The sequence below is a fragment of the Scyliorhinus torazame genome, chromosome 17 (genome assembly GCF_047496885.1).
Source record: "Scyliorhinus torazame isolate Kashiwa2021f chromosome 17, sScyTor2.1, whole genome shotgun sequence".
In the NCBI taxonomy this organism is placed as follows: domain Eukaryota; kingdom Metazoa; phylum Chordata; class Chondrichthyes; order Carcharhiniformes; family Scyliorhinidae; genus Scyliorhinus; species Scyliorhinus torazame.
Window position 1 is genome coordinate 112,333,678 of NC_092723.1, and position 15,599 is coordinate 112,349,276.

At 45.4% G+C, this 15,599-nt stretch overlaps 1 protein-coding gene across 3 annotated transcripts in view; it reads right to left on the reverse strand.

The window, feature by feature from the left end:
• Nucleotides 1–3,241: 3,241 nt before the first annotated feature.
• rpusd1 (RNA pseudouridine synthase domain containing 1) overlaps nt 3,242–15,599 on the reverse strand; it is a 53,195-nt gene continuing 40,837 nt past the window's right edge. For 2 of the 3 annotated variants that reach the window (XM_072480883.1, XM_072480884.1), the window contains exons 4-6: nt 11,225–11,327; nt 9,762–9,863; nt 3,242–4,701 (exon numbers count right to left, since the gene is read on the reverse strand). In XM_072480883.1, the coding sequence (XP_072336984.1) occupies nt 4,310–4,701; nt 9,762–9,863; nt 11,225–11,327 (597 nt within the window). In that variant the 3' untranslated portion in view covers nt 3,242–4,309. The remainder of the gene's footprint in view (nt 4,702–9,761; nt 9,864–11,224; nt 11,328–15,599) is intronic. The other variant, XM_072480885.1, reaches the window with a different exon arrangement.

The following is a 15,599-nucleotide window of genomic DNA, read 5'->3' on the forward strand; positions in this document are numbered from 1 at the left end:
TCCTTCAGTCCTGCAAACCGAGCCCTAAGAAACAAATCTTTTACGTGTCTTAATCCCCTTCTCCTCCCATTTCTGAAAATTTCCAACCCACCTCCCTGGCTCAAATCTGTGGTTCCCTCGAATCGGCATTTCCCTTGACCCTGCCCCCAACCCGAAGTGTTGGCGAAACTCAATGAAGCTATTATTACCGGACTCCCTGAGTATTTCCCCGGGGCTATCGGGAGCAGCGCTGTTGTTAGTGCTTTCAATCCCGACCCCCTGCACAAACTCTCCTCCATTCTGACCCACTGGGAATCAACCCCTGACCCAGCTCCGCATCTTCTCCACATTCGCCGCCCAGTAGTAATACATCAGGTTCGGAAGACCCAAACCGCCTGCCTTCCCCTCTGTAGCAGCACCTTTCTAACTCTGGCCATCTTCCCTCCCCATATGAACGACGTAATCCTTCCCTCATTCTCTCTGAAAAAAGTATTTGGCAGGAAAATCGGCAAGCATTGAATAAACAGAAATAGAGGCAACATGTTCATTTTAACCGCCTGTACCCGACCCGCCAGTGACAGAGGGAGACCATCCCACCTTGCCAGATCAGCTTTCACTCTCCTCACCAAACTAGAAATGTTGTACCTGCGAAGCCTCCCCCACTCCCAGGCAACCTGCACCCCCAGATGCCTAAAGTGAGTCCCTGCCCTACGGAATGATTGCCCCCCCACCCCTGCCCCCACCCCCGGCCTAGAGACCACAAAATACTCACTCGTCTAGATTTAATCTGTACCCCGAGAAAGACCCAAACACGCGAAGCAGCTCCAATATTCCCTCTATCGACACACTCGGTTCCGACACGTATAACAGCAAGTCATCGGCATATAAGGACACCCTACGCTCTATCCCCCCCCCCCCCACACTCTTTCTTTCCAGACCCCCGAACTTCTTAATGCGATGACCAATGGCTCAATCGCGCGTGCAAACAGCAAGGGGGACATAGGACATCCCTGCCTAGTCCCACGGTGGAGAGAAAAGTATCTCAAGCTGATGTTTGTGCGGACACTCGCCCTCGGCTCCTTATATAGTAGCTTTACCCAGTTCACAAATCTTGGTCCAATCCCAAACCGCTCCTGAACTGCCATCAAGTACCCCCATTCTACCCGGTCAAATGCCTTCTCAGCGTCCAATGCCACAACCACCTCTGTTTCCTTCCCCTCCGCCGGTGCCATAACCACGTTCAATACCCTTCTAACGTTTGAAAAGAGCTGCCTCCCTCTCATGAACCCCGTCTGATCTTCACCTATCACCTTTGGGAGGCACTCCTCCAGCCTACCCGCCAGTACCTTCGCCACCTCCCGCTGCCTGGGGAAAGTGGGCAGCATGATCATACACCCCTCCCACCTGGCTTACCCACTCTTCCGACTTCTTCCATCAGGCAGGAGATACAAAAGTCTGAGAACACGCACGAACAGACTCAAAAACAGCTTCTTCCCCGCTGTTATCAGATTCCTAAACACCCTCTTATGGACTGACCTGATTAACACTACACCCCTGTATGCTTCACCCGATCCGGTGTCTATGCAGCTACATTGTGTACCTAGTCTTGCCTTATTATGTATTTTCTTTTATTTTAATTTCTTTTCATGTACTTAATGATCTGTTGAGCTGCTCGCAGAAAAATACTTTCCACTGTACCTCGGTACACGTGACAATAAACAAATTCAAATCCAAATCAAATAAACTAAAATGTTGGGGTTTCAGTCCAGCATCCTAGCCACTGTTGGGATCTGATCTGGGATCACAATATTTTACCCACAATATGAGACTAAATACAATTAAGAAAAAGCTAGATCGGGAAGAAAGGAATAACAGGTTATGTTGATATGTGAGATGAAGAAGAGTGGAAGGAAGCTCTCATGAATAATGACCTACATAGACCAGTAGTGCTGAATGGCCTATTTCTGAGCATTACAATATTAGGTACTTCAACATAAAGCCAATTCTTTCTCATCACACAATCAACCTTTCACAAATGGCACGGTAGTACTTTTGCTTCACAGCTCCAGGTTCTCAGGTTCGATTCCCGGCTTGGGTCACTGTCTGTGCGGAGTCTGCACTTTCTCCCCTTGTCTGCGTGGGTTTCCTTCAAGTGCTTCGGTTTCCTCCCACAAGTCCTGAAAGATGTGCTGTTAAGTAATTTGGACATTCTGAATTCTCCCTCTGTGTATCCGAACAGGCGCCGGAATGTGGCGACTGGGGGCGTTTCACAGGAACTTCATTGCAGTGTTAATGTAAGCAGGTTAGGTGGATAAGCCATGATAAATTGCCCTTAGTGTCCAAAAATGTTAGGTGGGGTTACTGGGTTATGGGGATAGGGTGGAGGCGTGGGCTTAAGTAGGGTGCTCTGTCCAAGAGCCGGTGCAGACTCGGTGGGCCGAATGGCCTCCTTCTGCACTGTAAATTCTATGAATCTGTGAAATGATTTTTATTTGAATTTGTGTCAGTAAATCCAACATTTTAATTTGCATCAAACTCAATTATTCTACCACCATACAAACAAAACTGATAGTCATCTGTCAGCAGCAGCTGTTGCATCTTACTGGATGACCAGGAGTTAACGTTTCTGCTAAACCAGTGAATCAGTCCACAGGGAATCATTTGAGGGAAATTGGTTTCCAGCAGCGTGTACCTATAACGTGAATGTAGTACTTTGATAGATTACTGATTTATTGATTCATTAATTTGTTTGGTGCCTTTAAGGATTGATTGAGTATATAGCTAGAAATAGAAGTATTCAAAAACACCCTGGGCGGGTTTCTCCGTCCCGCCGTACCAGCACGCCATCGGGATCCATTTCGCCGGCTGGTCAATGGGGTTTCCCATTGTGGGCAGCCCCGCGCTGTCGGGAAGGCCCCGGGCTGCCGGCAAAACGGAGAACCCTGACAGCAGAGAATTCAGCCCCCTATCTGCAAAAAGATAGTCAATGTTTCAGATAAAGAATAAACTATTAAGCTTTGATGCCATGTCTGCAGAAATTCAAACAGTTTCATAAATGTTTCATGTAATGAATAAGACCATTGTATTCCAGTGCATTTAGTAACGAAAATGTATAAAATACTTAGCAACAGCAAGATTAATGGCTAGTCGTGACTAAGCACCTTATCTTCATAAGGGGAGGTGGCACACATAGACACTGAATTGATTATGATGGACATTAGTAAATCTTAAGTAATGACCAATGATTGATTAACAAATCATCTTCTAAGTGACAGACCTTTATTTGAATAAATCAGGAGGTCTCAAATGAGAAATAGAAACCAATGAGAGTGAATGAGAGATTTGACCATCGATAAGGATTTCCTTAAGAGTAAGACCTCATGGTGAAGGAATTGTTCCAAATTTATCCTTTCATGAACTTTGAACCATCTATCGATTTACCTTTTTTGAAGTAATTCTTTTTGTACTTTTCTTATGCTTTTTGCTATGTTCTAACCAGTTTATGAATGTTTTTCCACAATAAATTTAGAGTACCCAATTATTTTTTTCCCCATTAAGGGGCAATTTAGCGTGGCCAATCCACCTACCCTGCACATCTTTGGGTCATGGCGGTGAAACCCACGCAGACACGGGGAGAATGTGCAAACTCTACACGGGCAGTGACCCAGAACCGGGATCGAACCCGGGTCCTCAGCGCCGTAGGCAGCAGTGCTAATCACTGCACCACCCTAGTTTATGTATAACTTTTGATCAACGTTTTGATTCAGTTTTATGCAAGTGTATTAAAGTGAATAATTAGCAAATAAAAGTTGTATTTTGGGATACCTCCAATCATCCGGGCTTTTGACTCTTATTAGAAAATAGAATAAGAGATCTGATATACTTAAAGCGGCTTCTATTGTCTTTTGTTGATGTTTGGTCAGAAATAGCTACTTTATTTTAAGAACAAAAGTAGTTCAATTAAAATCTGTTCCACAGAGTGCATCTCTATGTGTGAATTTATCAGTCCAGTAAGCCTGAGATGGTGCTGGAAAACATTCATTTGGGAGGCGGAATGACTTCCATATGCATGAACCAACAAGTATAAACATCTGGTAGCCAAAAGTGAGGGCATCACAATGGCTGTTTATCCAATAAACAATTGAATGAGGATTAGATATATTGGTGATGAAGTTGGTCCATGTCATCCATGCAAAACATCTCATAATGAATCTCTTTACCACTGGATACCTAGTTAACCATGGGTTCGCCATCCCTCTGCCCAACAAACCACCTCAGAAAATGTGAATATGCAGTTTCCAGTCAAGATGGTCCTTAGAAGCCATTGATATTAACTCATTGTCCATTCATTTAACCACTGCAAGCACTTCTCTCTTTCTTCCTTTGTCTCCTCACTTGTTTTTTCCACCTGTATTTTCTCTGCTTGAACTCCAAGAATGTTGTTCTTGTCACATTGCTCTATCACACATTTGCCTTTAAGTCCCTTGATTATGTCATGCAAGCTATTGACACACAAACCCAGTTCCAAATTGCTGTCTACCAGATGTGTGAAAGGGTCAGCCGTCGTCACATCTATCAGCTCCTCATCCATGGGGATCCGCAGCTGATGGGCATGAAGCATCATACGATAAGGACTGCTGTCAGTCTTCAAGCTGTAGGTGAAGTCGCCCACAATGGGATGCCCCACAGCCCTGCAATGGACCCTCAGCTGGTGTGTCCGACCTAAAGAAATAACAAGATATACTGAGGAGAGGCATCTCTGCAGCAATCTCAAATAAACAATTGCACCTCTTTAATTACAGGACTCTTGACAAGCAACATTACTGATTAAAACAACTAGGTTGACCTCAGTAGTCTACCTCTGTCTTTAAATACTGTATCTGGAATTTTTTCCAACTATAATGTCATTGCATGAAAATTTGCAAGATAATTTTAAATACGTTTTCATTTATTCATTCACGGGTCATGAACGTCACTGACAAGGCCATTATTTATTGCTCATCCCTGATAACTGTCCTTGGGAAGGTGGTGCTGAGATGATTCCTTGAACCACTGTAGTCCATGTGGCATAGGCACACCCACAGTACTGCTTTGGAGGAAGTTCCAGATTTCTGATCCATCATCAGGGAAGAAATGGCAAACGATACAGTTTCAAGTCAGGATGGTGTGTCATTTGGCAGGGAACATTATGATGGTGTACTCATGCACTTGCTGTCGTTGTCCTTCTCGGTGGTAGAGGTTGGAGTTTAGAAGGTGCTGTTGAAGGATGCTTGGCAAGTTGCTGCAGCACATCTATCTAATAGATACTACACATGAAACCACTGTGCACCAATGGTGGAAGGAGCAAAGGTTTAAAGTCCGTGGGGCAAAGTTTAGAGGAGATGTGTGAGTCAGGTGTTTTACACAGAGGGTTGTGAGTGCCTTTACCGCGTTGCCATGGGAGGTTATGGAAGCAGATACATTAACAGCGTTCAAAAAGCATCTTGACAAATAGTGGCACATCAGTCAAGTAAGCTGTTTTGTCCTAAATTATTAAAGTTTCTTGAATATTGTTCGAGGGGCACCCACCGCAGAGTATTCAATTTCTCTGCTGTCTTGTTCCTTGTAGAGGATGGAAGGGCTTTCAGGAGTCAGCAGATGAATCGTTCACTGAAGAATACCCACCCTCTGTATTTATATGGCTGGTCCAGTCAAGTTTCCAGTCAATGGTGATCCTTAAGATATGGTAAAAACTCAACTATAGAAATTAAGTTGAATATCAAGGGGAGGTGGTTAGACTCTCTCTTGATGGAAATGTCATTTCCTGGCCGTCGTGTGTCACAAATGTTACCTGCCTACTATCAACCCAAGCCTTTCTGCATATGGGCTGAGGAGTGGCAACTTGAGCTGAGCATCACATCCATTAGTGAACTCCCCATTTCTGAATTTATGATGAGGGCAACTGACAAAGCAGCTGAAGGTGTTTGGGCCCAGGAAGCTGCCTGCTGTACTCCTGTCCTGGGACTTAGATGGTTGGCCTGTAACAAACCCATCCTTTCTGCTGGCTGTAACTGCAGGTCAGAGGACATGTGTCCCACTGACTTACAATTTTACTACGTTTACTTGGTGCCACACTTGTTTAAATGCTCCCTTGAGTTCAAGGTCAGTCATTCTCAACTCACTTCTGCAATTCAGCTCTTTTGCCCACGATCAGTCTAAGGATGGTAGCACAATGGTTAGCACTGCTGCCTTAGTGCCTTCGATTGTGGTCTTGGGTGACTGTGTGAATTTTCTGAGGAGGTGAGAAAGATGACTGATGAGGGGAGGGTGGTGGATGTTATTTACATGGACTTCAGTAAAGCCTTTGACAAGGTGCCTCATGGCAGAATGCTACAAAAGGTGAAGTAACGCGGGATCAGAGATGAGATGATAAGATGGATACAGAGCTGGCTCGGTCACAAAGGCAAAGGGTAGCAGTAGAAGGGTGTTTTGTTGAATGGAAGGTTGTGACTAATGGTGTTCCACAGAGATCTGTGCTTGGGCCTCTGTTGTTTGGAGTACATAAACGATTTAGAGGAAATGTGGCCGGTCTGATTAGTAAGATTGCGGATGACACCAAGGTTGGTAGAGTTGCAGACAGGACAGGACATAGATAGGTTAGAGACTTGGGCAGAGAAATGGCAAATGGAGTTTAATCCAGACAAATGTGAGGGAATGCATTTTGGTAAGTCTAACATAGAGGGGAAATATACCATAAATGGCAAAACTCTTAGGAATATAGAAAGTCAAAGAGATCTGGGCGTGCAGATCCAGAGACCTTTGAAGGTGGCAACATAAGTGGACAAGGTAGTCAAGAAAGCATGTGGAATGCTTGCCTTCATTGGATGGAGCATCGAGTATAAAAACTGGCAAGTCACCCAAGACCCCAATCGAACCCATCATGCTATAGTTGTATAGAACCTTGGTACGGCTGCATTTGGAATATTGCGCTCAATTCTGGTCGCCACACTACTAGAAGGATGTAGAGGCTTTGGAGAGGGTGCAGAGGAGGTTTACCAAGATGTTGCCTGGTCTGGAGGGTGTTAGCTATGTAGAGAGGCTGAATAAACTCAGACCGTTTTCATTAGAAAGACGGAGGTTGAGGGGTGACCTGATAGAGGTCTACAAGGTCATGAAGGACATGGACAGAGTGAATAGGCAGGCACTCTTTCCCAGGGTGGAGGGATCAGTCACAGGGGGCATAGGTTTAAAGTCCGTGGGGCAAAGTTTAGAGGAGATGTGCGAGTCAGGTGTTTTACACAGAGGGTTGTGAGTGCCTTTAACGCGTTGCCATGGGAGGTTGTGGAAGCAGATACATTAACAGCTTTCAAAAAGCATCTTGACAAACACATGGATAGGATGGGTATAGAGGGATACAGCAAAAGGAAGTGTTGAGGGTTTTGGCAAAGGTTGGTATTGTGACTGGAACAGGCCTGGAAGGCCGAAGGGCCTGTTCCTGTGCTGCATTGTTCTTTGACAACAAAGTCAGCAGGGGAGGGGGGCACCAAGACGCAGCACCTGCAGAGATAAGTTGAGCACAACAGGGGCATGTCACAAGTGACATTATTTGCATTCATTATTTTGAAGTTTGTGCTAGAAGTTGCAACCCGTTCTTATTCTGTTTATGTGAAGTAACAAAAATTAATTGTACTTTAATGGCCTGAGTTAGCTGGATGCTTTGAATAGGTGCTAGATATTGCACAGGATTGTAATTGCATGGCTTTGTGTGGTATTGGCATTCTGGGTTTGGCTCATGTAATTATTGTTTGCAAAGGAGACAGTGCCATTGACTTGATGATTTGCTGAAGGTTCGGCAGTATCAAAACACCCCTGGTGTCCATATCTCCCTGAAGGTTCCTGCAGTCTGCTTTGATGTCCTCACCATGCATGTTCCCAGGGTCTTCCTCTGACCCATCACTGGAATCACCCTCCCTGGCATGTGGGACTGCCTTGTTCACTCAGCCAACATTTGGCCCTCCCTTGCCAGAGTGCAGCATACTGTGACTATGAGGGAGACACCCTCTGGAGGATACTGCAATGCTCTGCCTGACCGGGCCAGACACCTGAAGTATCTTCCAGGTATCTTCAGAAGCCGGATGGTTCTCTCCACGACCATTCATATGGAGACAGGCCTCCTGTTGTATCTCTCCTCGGCCTCAGTTCTTTGGTGACAGAGTGGGGTCATAAGCTACCTTTTCAAGGGAAACCCTTGTCACCCATCCAATTGTATAGGAGCCACGAATAGTCTTGGAACCTGTGAGTGCAGCAAGATGTAAGCATTGTGTGCACTCCCAGGGTAACGGGCACAAACTTGGAGAATATGTATCCAGTGGTCACATGCAATTTGAACATTCATTGAGTGGAACCCACTCTCTGTTTATGAAAGCTCCAGCCTCAATGCCTTGATGACCACATGAATGCAATCTATTACACCCTGGATGCAGAGGAACCCAACCATCACAGCAAAGCCTCTTGCTGTCTCTCTGCCTGGCTGGCCCCATCTGTCCTGGAATGGATGAACGTGCGGATGTGTCTAAAGGATCAGTCACCAGCTTGACACAACTGTGTACAGCTGATTGTGAAACGCTGCACAGATCGCCCACTGAGCCCTGAAAAAAATGTGAATATGTGAATAGAAGTTGAGGGCCACCATGACCTTCAAAGACACTGGCATGGGGTGTCTGCTCATGCATTTGGAGGTGATTTTGGCACATATCATTCACATATTGCTGTCACCATGTCCCTGGAGAGGTGTACCATCCTGCAACACTGGATCTCAGACACTTGGAGGTAGTTAGAGCGTAGTCTGTACACACACGAGCAACTGGGTAATGGAATCTGCAGTGTACCCTCCTGCTTTGGGCTCCCTTCTGAATCTGTATCATCTGAGCCTGTGCCTCTGCTCTTAAAGGTCTCTCCCTGAGATGCTACTCACGATCACCTGGTCTCATCTCCCTCCTGCCCCTCATTTCTTCCTCAGAGGAGGCCCCACCAGCAGAAAACATGATCCCGATTAGATTGGGTGAAGAGGACCAGTGCCTTGCAAACGAAGTATCGCTGTGCTGCAATCCTAGGGAAGATAAGTTCCTGAAGAGCTAACAAAGTGTTCAGAAACAACTCTGTGCTTAAACAGAGATGAACTCACAATGAACTCGCAATGACAGAAAAACTGCTCTTGCTCCAGGGATCTTTGAATGAGGAAATGCAAAAAACGTGATTTGTGCCCACGCATTGCCCATATGACGAGCTGAAAATCACATGGACAGCGTAAAATCACTGTTCATTAGCTGGCTACCAATCTCAAAATTGCATGTTCGTAAAGATGTCTGTGTGGAGTTTGCACTTTCTCCCGTGTGTGCGTGGGTTTTCTCTGGGTGCTCCGGTTTCCTCCCACAGCCCAAAGATGTGCTGGTTAGGTGGATTGACCATGATAAATTACACTTAGTGTCTAAAAAATAGGGTTACTGGGATAGGGTGGAGGCGTGGGCTTAAGTAGAGTGCTCTTTCCAAGAGCCGGTACAGACTTGATGGGCTGAAAGGTCTCCTTCTGCACTGTAAATGCTATGATTCTATGACACCCATCCAAAAGACAGCAGCTCCAACCACACTGTACTGCTCAGCTATGAAATGCCAGCCGAGATAATGTGCACATCTACCCGGTAAATATTGAAGCAACAACCTTCTGCCTGGGAGATCGGATCACTTAGACTGTGTCAAGCTAACAATTATTTAATAAACAGAGTATTTCAGAGTGCATTACTAACCTGTTATTGGCTGCAGGAGTACTTTAGTAACTGGATCTCCGCTGTAAAAACCTCTTGCCAGGACAGTCATCACCGTCTGAGATGGTTTGGGATTTTGACAACCTTTACAGAATCACATAGAAGTAAAACAATTCTGTACTGCTTACTCTAGATAAACCCATGCCCTTTTCATTTAATCCCATAGTGTAAGAAAGTCAATCTTGCTGGCTCCTTATTTGAATCAATATTCCGTTATGTTTCTCTTGTCATTTAACATGACCCGATACATTTTTCCTCATGTCAAAATTGAGATTCAGTGCACCCCAACATATTCTAACTCATTCTTTCCTTGCTCAATCATTTATCTTCCTGCAATGTTTTAAGACCCAAGAGTAGGATTGTTTAATCACTATTCCAATTTTACTTTAGCCTCTCTCTGTCTTGGGAGGCTTCCCACATTACAGCCTTTGGCCTTTGTTTCGGAAAAATAGCCACCTATTAAAAGAAGACTTCCACAGGTTGCTCTGCGTTGATGTGCCAGTTACTTCCAATAGAGACTGACCTGCAACACATGGGTTGACATCTACCACTCCCATCCTGGCAAGGGCTTCAATCTCAGAGGCAAGACTGGGTGGCTGGGCACTCTTGGCTGCTCGAGTGCATTATCCAGTCAAAGCTGGAGGCAGCACAAACAGCAGCTAAAAAGCAGCCCTAGTGCATGGCATTCAAAATCTCAAAAGGCGGAAAAGAGGATACATAGAATTTACAGTGCAGGAGGCCATTCGGCCCATCTAGTCTGCACCGGCTCTTGGAAAGAGCACCCTACCCAAGGTCCACACCTCCACCCTATCCCCATAACCCAGTAACCCCACCCAACACCAAGGGCAATTTTGAACACAATGGGCAATTTAGCATGGCCAATCCACCTAACCCACACATCTTTGGACTGAGGGAGGAAACCGGAGCACCCGGAGGAAACCCACGCACACACGGGGAGAATGTGCAGACTCCGCACAGACAGTGACCCAAGCCGGGAATCAAACCTGGGACCCTGGAGCTGTGAAGCAATTGTGCTACCGTGCTGCCATTCATCATAAAGCCATTTTTAAAAATCAGTATCTATGAGAAACTGTCCTTGAGTTAATGTATTTTTAAAAAAATTTCTTTATCAGAGTTACAAAGCCAGAGCTGAGAGTGTGGACAGGGGCAAACCCCTAATCCAGCTCCTTGCCTGCTCCAAAACCAAATTCAAATTGAATCCAATTCATGGTCCCCACAAGAGTAACATACCAGATCCAGGCATTACATCTGACCTCACGCTCATCTTAGCCAAAAGGCTGAGAAGTGATTCCTTGAGTTAATGTTAACCTTTGAAGTCTATAAAAATACATCTTTACCATGACTGTGCAGCCGTGCCCATTTATCAATTTACGGGTTTATCAACAGCTGCTTCATTCTGGAGCAGATGTAATTGTATATTTTACCCTGGGTTTCTTCAGTACACATCATGTGCGTCATTCCTTCTGTTGTATTTTTACCGATTGCGTGATCCATCATCATCCTATTCACAGAGACATGACCTCTGACCTGAGGCAAACATGGCAACATTAGAGTTAGCATATGGGTCAACTGTCCCATTCTACAAGTGAAAACTTTCCTTCTTAAGGCTCAGTTTAATTTCACAAACTTTCCAAATGGGTCCCTGTAATGACGTAGGCCAGGCCTTTGAGATTGACCAATTAGAATATGAGTTCCCTGATTAGTGGCCCAATCAGGGAACCTCTTCTCTGTATATAACAGGGAGTGTCAGATCCTCTGCACTCACAGTGTAGACAGCAGACTGAATGCACCTGGTTGTCTGGCTTTGTAAATAAAAGGAATTCTGGTGAAGGGATTACAGTGGCGATGAGGAAAATGGAACGACCCGAAGAACCTATTCATCAGCAGCCGCCACATATTGAGGGTAAGCCACTGAGAGGCAAAATGCCTTTATTTGGGAAGTTGGATTCTTTTGACACTGCAGTGGAAAACTGGGCCCAATATGTAGAGCGGATGAAGTATTTTTTTTTAAGAACAAACGATATATTTCCGGATGAAAAGCAACAGGTCATTCTGCTGACCGCGTGTGGGCTGGCAGCTTTTGCCATTATGTGCAGTCTCATGTTTCCGGAGACACTGGACATGAAAACTTACCAGGAATTGACGGACTTAGTAAAGGAGTACCATGACCCTAAGATACCTCTGATCCTGCAAAGATACCGGTTTTAGTCAGCATTCCGAGACACTGGGGGTCAGTCACTAACTTTTGAACAAGATTAAGGTGGTTAGCAGAGGCTTGAAAATTTGGCCTGACGCTAAATGAGATGCTCCGAGACTGGCTGCTGTGTGGAATAAATAATTTAGCAATACAGAAACGTCTGCGAGCAGAGGCTGAGCTGGATTGTAAACCAGCATTGCAGCTGGCTTTAGAACATAGAACATTACAGCGCAGTACAGGCCCTTCCGCCCTCTATGTTGCGCTGACCTGTGAAACCACTCTAAAGCCCATCTACACTATTCCCTTATCGTCCATATGTCTATCCAATGACCATTTGAATGCCCTTAGTGTTGCTGAGTCCACTACTGTTGCAGGCAGGGCATTCCACGCCCTTACTGCTCTCTAAGAACCTACCTCTGACATCTGTCTTATATCTATCTCCCCTCAATTTAAAGGTATGTCCCCTTGTGCTAGACATCACCATCCGAGGAAGAAGGCTCTCACTGTCCACCCTATCCAATCCTCTGATCATCTTGTATGCCTCAATTAAGTCACCTCTTAACCTTCTTCTCTCTAACGAAAACAGCCTCAAGTCCCTCAGCCTTTCCTCATAAGATCTTCCCTCCATACCAGGCAACATTCTGGTAAATCTCCTCAGCACCCTTTCCAATGATTCCACATCCTTCCTATAATGCGGCGACCAGAATTGCACGCAATACTCCAAATGTGGCCGCACCAGAGTTTTGTACAGCTGCAACATGACCTCGTGGCTCTGAAACTCAATCCCTCCACCAATAAAAGCTAACACACCGTACGTCTTCTTAACAACCCTCTCAACCTGGGTGGAAACTTTCAGGGATCTATGTACATGGACACCGAGATCTCTCTGCTCAGCCACACTGCCAAGAATCTTACCATTAGCCCAGTACTCTGTCTTCCCGTTTTTCCTTCCAAAATGAATCACCTCACCTTTCTGCATTAAACTCCATTTGCCACCTCAGCCCAGCGCTGCAGCTTATCTATGTCCCTCTGTAACTTGTAACACCCTTCTGCACTGTCCACAACTCCACCGACTTTAGTGTCATCTGCAAATTTACTCACTCATCCTTCTGCGCCCTTCTCCAGGTCACTTATAAAAATGACAAACCGCAGTGGCCCCAAAACAATTCCTTGTGGTACACCACTAGTAATTGGATTCCAGTCTGAACATTTCCCATCAACCACCACCCTTTGTCTTCCAGCTAGCCAATTTCTGATCCAAACTGCTAAATCACCCTGAATCCCGTGCCTCCGTATTTTCTGTAGTAGCCTACCGTGGGGAACCTTATCAAACGCTTTACTGAAATCCATATACACCACATCAACTGCTTTACCCTCATCCACCTGTTTGGTCACCTTCTCAAAGAACTCAGTAAGGTTTGTGAGGCACGACCTACCCTTCACAAAACCGTGTTGACTATCTCTAATCAAATTATTCCTTTCCAGATGATTATACATCCTATCCCCAAGGAGCTTTGTCCTTAGAAAAAACGGTGAAGTGCAGCATGGTGGCGCAGTGGTAGCACGGCGCCGAGGTCCCAGGTTCGATCCCGGCTCTGGGTCGCTGTCCGTGTGGAGTTTGCACATTCTCCCCTTGTTTGCGTGGGTTTCGCCCCCACAACCTAAAGATGTACAAGGTAGGTGGATTGAACACGCTAAATTAATTGGAAAAAATTAATTGGATACTCTAAATTTATGTATTTTTTAAAAAATTTTAAAGCGGCGAGCGGAGCACATGAGTTACAGGGTACTCCGATGGAAGTAGACGCCCACACCAGTGAAACTGAGTTAAGGAACAACCACTGGGTGATATGTAGCCAACTGGGATGGCCACTTACAACCAGGAACAGGGAAGGTAAGGTTGCAAAGCATAGCGGTAAAAATGGACAATGCGAGATTCAGGCAGGCTCAGAGCCTGAATGTATATTTGCGAGTGAGGAATCCAGACGGTATTGAAACCCCCAAACAATTAGCATTTGATGGCCCATCTCCCCCAGACAAAGGACTGATACTTGAGCGACCCCAGACATTTCGGCACCACTCCCTATACTTGGGAAGCGTGAACAATAGGATCGATGACCGCTTGGGACACGCCCAGCCATCAAAGCACCTGCCCCTTTACTGGTTTGAATCGAACACTGTGATCAGGAGTTACCCAATTAGTGGGGTTCAAACTGAAGGACCACACAAAAGAGCGCGAAAACCCCCAAGGATGAAAAGAGAGATCACCATGTGTTCGGCCTCTCTTGGACCTGGCGCTCCTGCAACGTCCACTTCCAAGTGCAGCACAACCAGAAGCAAGTTCAAGTTGTCACGTGAGAGTACCCTTTAAGAAATGGGTGTTTAAGAAATGTACCTTTAAGAATTGGAGCTGCTCATGTTACTGCAGTGATGTCAGTGTGGGTGGAGCTGAGCTCTACTTCTGCTTTTTTTTAGTTTCAGTTTGAGAAGAGCTTGGATGTGTCTATGTTTTTCAGGGAGCTGCATCTGAAGTCTGCCATCCAAAGACTATCTTAATCATTTGGTGAATTCAGAATTATAAATGATTTCAGTATTGAATGTAAATCCTAATGTGCTCCTGTTTGAAGGTTTGTTAAGTCTTTTGGATGGTAAAAGGACAGCATACAGGTTCATAGAATTTACAGTGCAGAAGGAGGCCATTCGGCCCATCAAGTCTGCACCGGCTCTTGGAAAGAGCACCCTACCCAAGGTCAACACCTCCACCCTATCCTCATAACCCAGTAACCCCACCCAACACTAAGGGAAATTTTGGACACTAAGGGCAATTTATCATGGCCAATCCACCTAACCTGCACAACTTTGGACTGTGGGAGGAAACCGGAGCACTCGGAGGAAACCCACGCAGACACTGGGAGGATGTGCAGACTCCGCACAGACAGTGACCCAAGCCGGAATCGAACCTGGGACTTGGAGCTGTGAAGCAATTGTGCTATCCACAATGCTACCTTGCTGCCCTAAGGTTATTTAGTGTTGTATTCTTTGGGGTGTGTATTTGATCTACTGGTTGTTAAGATGTTCACTGTTTGTTTTATAAAGGTTAACTTGAGTTCATAGAATAAACATTGTTTTGTTTTAAAAACCACTGGTCCATTTTCTGCTGTACCATACCTGTAGAGTAAGCTGTGTGCTCCCCATACCACAATCTATTAAAAGTTGTGGGTCAGGTGAACTCCATGATACACTTTGGGGTTCTCTAACCCTGGCCCATAACAAAGTTCAACGCTCGCTCCCAGACGGATGAGCCCAGCTGAGCAGCAGTTACTTCTCCAGACCCCATAGATACAGATCCGAACAACGGCCACTGTTCCTCGGACCTAAGCCGGGTGCCTGAAGTTAAGTACAGGTTGTCATAGTCGATAGGTGTAGTTTAAGTAGTAGTGTTTATGCTGCATGATTAATTGTGCGTGTGAGTAAATAAAGTACCCTTGACCTTGAACTAACTAACTGGTGTTTGGCTCTTTGATCGATAGCCGGTTGAACTTTGTGCTGTTATCATTTGATACCTGGCGACTCTGAGCAATAGAATATTGATATCCAAAGAA